The sequence below is a fragment of the Myotis davidii genome, unplaced genomic scaffold, assembly GCF_000327345.1.
Source record: "Myotis davidii unplaced genomic scaffold, ASM32734v1 scaffold216, whole genome shotgun sequence".
In the NCBI taxonomy this organism is placed as follows: domain Eukaryota; kingdom Metazoa; phylum Chordata; class Mammalia; order Chiroptera; family Vespertilionidae; genus Myotis; species Myotis davidii.
The window spans coordinates 316297-322186 of record NW_006287277.1 but is presented as its reverse complement, the minus strand read 5'-3'; the positions used below and the strand labels follow the sequence as shown (position 1 = coordinate 322186).

At 37.6% G+C, this 5890-nt stretch overlaps 1 protein-coding gene across 3 annotated transcripts in view; it reads left to right on the top strand.

Moving 5' to 3' along the window:
- Positions 1 to 5239, top strand: part of GLRA2 (glycine receptor alpha 2) — a 179559-nt gene extending 174320 nt beyond the window's left edge. For all 3 annotated transcript variants that reach the window (XM_006759065.2, XM_006759066.2, XM_015560871.1), the window contains one exon: positions 3731 to 5239. In XM_006759065.2, the coding sequence (XP_006759128.1) occupies positions 3731 to 4009 (279 nt within the window). In that variant the 3' untranslated portion in view covers positions 4010 to 5239. The remainder of the gene's footprint in view (positions 1 to 3730) is intronic.
- Positions 5240 to 5890: the final 651 nt, after the last annotated feature.

Sequence of the window (5890 nt, the reverse complement as noted above, 5' to 3'; positions counted from 1 at the left end):
AGCTGCTGCCTCGATTGCCCCTCAGGAGCAGGGGGAAATGGAGAAGCCCTCAGGGTGATCAGGGCCAGCAGCTGCCACTCGCATCCGCTGATGGCACCGAGTGATCGGGGCTGGCACCAGGCACTGGCAGTGGGTGCGAGGGGCAGCTCCAGCACCTGCAGCAGATGCAAGCAGGGCTGGCACCGGCAGCAGGTGTGAGCGCTGGGCGGGACCACAGCTCACGGGAGCAAAGAATTTTCAGTAACCGCCAAAGGCTTGCCCCGATGATAACGACCGGCACCCCACCTTGGTCTGGCTCACCTGCTCCACCATCCCACTGTAGCTCATGCCTGCCATGTTCTGCACGTGCCCCCTGGTGGTCAGCGCACATCATAGCAACTGATTGTTCAGTTTTCCACCTCTCGTTCTATTTGCATATTAGCCTTTTATTATATAGGATTATTTTCTTAAACAATTCACTACAATGCAGTTCTAGTGATGCTTTAGGTCTAATTTCACATCTAGACAACAGTTATTCCAAATATAGGAATAAGTAAATTTTACAGTAAGTAAAATTGACTCATAAAATAAATAAAATAAGATAATAAATCTCAAACAAATTGCATAATGCCATGAAGTGCTTCATACAGCAGACAAAAATTGAAGATTTTATCACAGTGGGATATAGAAATTGTATATATTGATACTTGGACTGGATGATTCATTTTCTATGGGAATTTAGTCAGTGAATAACAAAATAAATGAGCTTGAAGTGTTTTCTGCTCAAAGTTATTGAAGATGGCTGGTCGGCAGCAATAATTAACTAATTGGTTTCCTGGCTAATTAGAAGAAATGGGCAATATATGCCTAAAATTCTATTCTCACTGAGATGATATAACTGACTCTCCCTGTGAATACATTCAACTAAGCTATGCCTACAAATTGTTCTTTATTTTAGCTTCTGTTTATCCATGACTCAAGCTCATCTCCATTTTGCCCTCATATAGGAATCTTTACATATTATTATACATTTTATTCTGAACCTGTTATAAAGGCAATTATTCATTATAACACAGAAATTGGTTTCAATTATGTTTTCTGAAGCAAAACCATACCCTTTTATGTGGATAGTTTAAGGTTCTATATTTAAAAAGCATTGAATGAGTCATAATGGTAAATAAGAAGACCCTTAAATTAGCATTCACATCTCCTGCATATGAAACATTCAATGGATAATTTTCTACCTATGACAGATTTATGTTTATGGTGGAGAATTTTAAAGGATTGATTTAACTGGCTGAACTATACTAAGAAGCATAATTTAAAATACTGTTGAATGAGTGAGGAAAATATTTTCAAGCATAGAGAAAACCTCTTCAAGTTTCCTTTTGTTCATTATTCAACAAACATTTATTAAGCATCCACAGGTTGCATGGCAATGTACAACAGAATTATAACCTAACCTGGTATCATTCTATTCTAGCTCTGGTAGTGAAGTGAATAAGTTAATCTCTTCAGCTACCCATTCACAGTCTGTGAGGAAAGACTATAGAAATTAAATGAATGAGTCAGTCTGAAAATAAATATGGACATGTGTATTTAGGTTTCCTTTTTTCATATGCTAAAAGTGGGTTACCAGCTAACTACCCTTTCTATTTCTTCAGGGTCCCAATAATTTTAAATAATCTTATCTCACTCGGGCAGTAAATTGTATGCTTAATAATGAGTTTCGAAATGTTTATGGAGGTGAGAACAGCAATTTGCAAGATTCTACAGGCATGGAAAGAATAAACAGCACAATAAATTTAGGCAGACAAGGGGAAATTTAAAACACTGTTTCCATTTGAAAAGTCACTTTATACTCAATAATATAGAATAGATTCAGGATTTTAGAAATGGACATTAGAGCTCATGTAGGCCATTGGTTTCCAACCTTCTGCATTAGAGTCACTCAATTTTTCAAAATATAGATTCTCAGTTCTCCTTCCCAGAGATTCTGATTCAGTTGGTCTAGACGTTGCTGAGAGGGGAGGCAGGCAGACATATACTTACAGAAGCTCCACAGAAGCCAAAGCTGAGATCCACACAGCTAGTCTAGCCTCAACATTTTTGGCATGAGATCCTTGAGGCCTTGAAAGAATAAATATCTTGCCTAAGATCAACATAGCCAGTTCTAGAACCAAAATACCCAAATTCCTAATCTGGATCTCTACTAAACCAACTGGCACTATTTCTTCTACTTCTCTGATACACTGGTTGATATCTAATTACCAATCAGTATAGAATGTCCAAGATGGCCTATAACCCATGTGATAAGCAAGTCCCCTTCCCCTAATGGCCTCTATGCTTCCTTTCTTGCTAAGTACTAAATAAGACTTTCAATGACACTGCAATGATTAATATATCTATTTATTCCATATTTTGAAATACTATACTTAATTAAAATCTTTGCATCCATAAAATATATCATTCTGATTTTCGGGCAAGGTAAATAGTGCAGTGCCTCTGGTTTCTTGAAAGGATTGCATAGTGTTGGGGAAGGCAGTAATCTAGTTTCAGAAGAAGATTCAATTGATGGATATTCAGAACTAAATTTTTATTAAGTAGGTCATTTCAATCCTGCCTTTTCAACCCCACTATTTTGATCCACCTCACACCCTGATTCCATACATTTGTCTCTATTAAGCTATTTAGTCTTTACCCTGAGGAATAAATACAATTTTCAGTCTTTTATCTAAATAATGTAGAAATAATCAATACAAAACACCACTGACATCAGATAAAAGGTCACGTGTTTAAATATGTTAGAAATAAATAACTAGACAAAGAATCAATGTTAAAAATTAACACTAGAAAAATTAGCCATGGTAGCCTTGGCTGGCTTGGCTCAGTGGATAGAGCATCGGCCTGCAGACTGAAGGGTCCCAGGTTTGATTCCAGTCAAGGGCACATGCCTGGGCTGCAGGCTCGATCCCAAGTAAGGGGCGTTGCAGGAGGCAGCTGATCAATTATTCTTTCTCATCATTGATGTTTCTCTCTCTCTCTCCCTCTCCTTTCCTCTCTGAAATCAATAAAAATATATATTAAAAAAATTACCCATGGTAGAAAGATCCAATACCAAATAACGAATATTTAATCTCTGCCATATAACTGAAATGAACTAGAGGGCTAGAGGGGAAACATATACTTGTAAAAGGATAATCTTAGATCTACCATTAATGTTAAAATCAATGTCAATAGAAGGAACTGGACTGTGAATAAGCCACAATACTAGAAGTTACTACCTCAGGGCCAGGTACACTGCAGGAGTTAAGTAAATGCTTTTTTGAATGAATGAATGAATGAGTAAATGAATGAATGAGTAAATGAAAAATGATCCTCTTCATAGATTGAGTATATGTTTGTGATTTAGAGACTTCACTTTAAAACAATCTATTCAAAGCTATGGATTAATACATTTGATTTTGGAAAAGTTGGTGCTGAATATAATGTAGGTGTCTCTGTTTGTTAATTAATTAAAATGGCCACGAAGTCATTATTCTTACCCTTAATTTCTCAGCCTGAAAAGTTAATGAACTGTATATATTCCATGAATAATTGAGTTAAACTTGAAAGAGAACCACCCATTCCAAAAGCCTCCCACACTATCAGTTAACTGTGATTTATCCTTTTACTTCTAAAGAATTTTAAGCATCTTCCATCTGATTTGACTGACAACCAAACTGTGCTTTCTCTGTCGTTCTTCTCTCAGGAAGAAGATGCTACTCGTGAAAGTCGTTTTAATTTCAGCGGTTATGGGATGGGTCACTGCCTCCAAGTGAAGGATGGAACAGCTGTCAAGACCACACCTGCCAACCCGATCCCACAACCCCCAAAAGATGCAGATGCCATCAAGAAGAAGTTTGTGGACCGGGCAAAAAGAATTGACACGATATCTCGCGCTGCCTTCCCATTGGCCTTCCTCATTTTCAACATCTTTTACTGGATCACATACAAGATTATTCGGCATGAAGATGTCCACAAGAAATAGATGTGCCCTTCAGACCCTGGGACCTTCTTGCCTAAGTGTTGTGCTTGTAAATACACAGTGAAATTGTCTTTATAACACTTTGATAGAGGAGAAGATTGGGGGAGGGGGGAGGGATGATCATGGGGTGGGTTTCCTGGCACCTAGGTGAATCAAGATAAGTTATATGGTAACGAAGGAAAATGTTTGCACAAAATAAAGTTGTTGCAGAATCACGTGAGCATAATTCCCTCCATAGTCTTTAGCATTGTTCTTTCCGATGATACATCAATTAGACATATATGCAAGGTCAGGTTTTCAAGGGCAATTTGTCTTTTGGTCTGGTTTTGACTAATTCTAGTACTGGAAAAGCTTAAACACACACACACACACACACACACACACAGAAAATGCTTACCATCAGACCACAGTGACTAGCCTATTGTGAGTCGAGGACCAAACTTTTTTCAGGAAAACGCTGCCTCATTTTTAAAACAAGCCTCCTGAGCTACATTCTTTACAATGTCTGTAATTAGTGTTTCACCCGTGAAATCCTTTTGTGGGTCATAAATTATTTCTACTCATCAAAAAAATAAACCTCAATCACAAAGAACAGATTTCTACTTTACTGTCTGTGTGGGTGTGCATTTTAATATTATTTTCTTTCCTAGATGTAATTTTGGGGTTTAAATTGTGTCTTGTGCAGTTGTTTGATAGTATACCCTCTTAAAAATAAATGCCCATTTTATTTTAGATCCAAGTTAGCAGACTATATATATTTTTTTCGCTTTGGCTATATTTATGTGTGAAGTGCTCAAGTGTGATGTAGCCATTGCAACCTCACAGCCACAGTATTTATGAAGATGGTGTATCCTGAATGGTGTAGCTCTTATTAGCCCGAACTTCCCATTTCTGCTCTCATTGTAGGTGTAACTACTAGTCCTAATGTCAACTGACCCATGATTTCTACTGTCAATCCAAGTGAATATCATTTTAGATATCCTTAACCAACTTAAATAATTTTGAAATTGTACTGTGATTTTCATAACCTGTTGCCTTTTTGGTACTAGAGCTGCGTGGTTTGAATCCTGGCTACATGTTTTAAGTAAGAAAAAAAAAAAAAAGACGTATTTTTGCTTACTCAGATAAAAGACAACCTGTAAAAATATAATGAAAAAAACTGAACTTTACATGTGCTGTAAAAGGGGCTATTCAAAAAAAGGTATTCGCTCAATTACAATAAAGCTAAGTGTGCCACAGAACTTCTCTAAGAGTCTTTCTGGTTTTTTGCACTACAATGTGAATAATTTAGATGACAATGGTAACTTGGATTTTTGTTTCTGGTCTACCTCATAAGCTTGAAGCACTTAGATAGCTATTATATTATTCTTAACTATAATAATAAAAGCCTAATATGCTAATTAGACCAGACGTCCTTCTGGACATCCTTCCAGATGACCTGCCAGATCAGGGGTCCTCAAACTTTTTAAACAGAGGGCCAGTTCACTGTCCCTCAGACCATTGGAGGGCCGGACTATAGTTTAAAAAAAAAACTATGAATAAATTCCTATGCACACTGCACATATCTTATTTTGAAGTAAAAAAACAAAACGGGAACAAATACAAGATTTGTATTTGCATGTGGCCCATGGGCCGTAGTTTGAGGACCCCTGTTCCAGACGAAGCCAGGGCTGCGAGGCAAGCCTGGGTCCAGGGTGCCAGAGGGAAGCTGGTGCTGGCAGCTGGGGAAAGGAAGGCCTACTCTTGTATGAATTTCGTGCATCGGGCCTCTAGTAATATAATAATAGTTTATAGTATCCCCATGAAGAAAAAATGTTATTCTCATTGTAGAAATATTCAAATAGAGACATGAAAGCATTAGTAGTCATTGTGAGCCGAATCTAA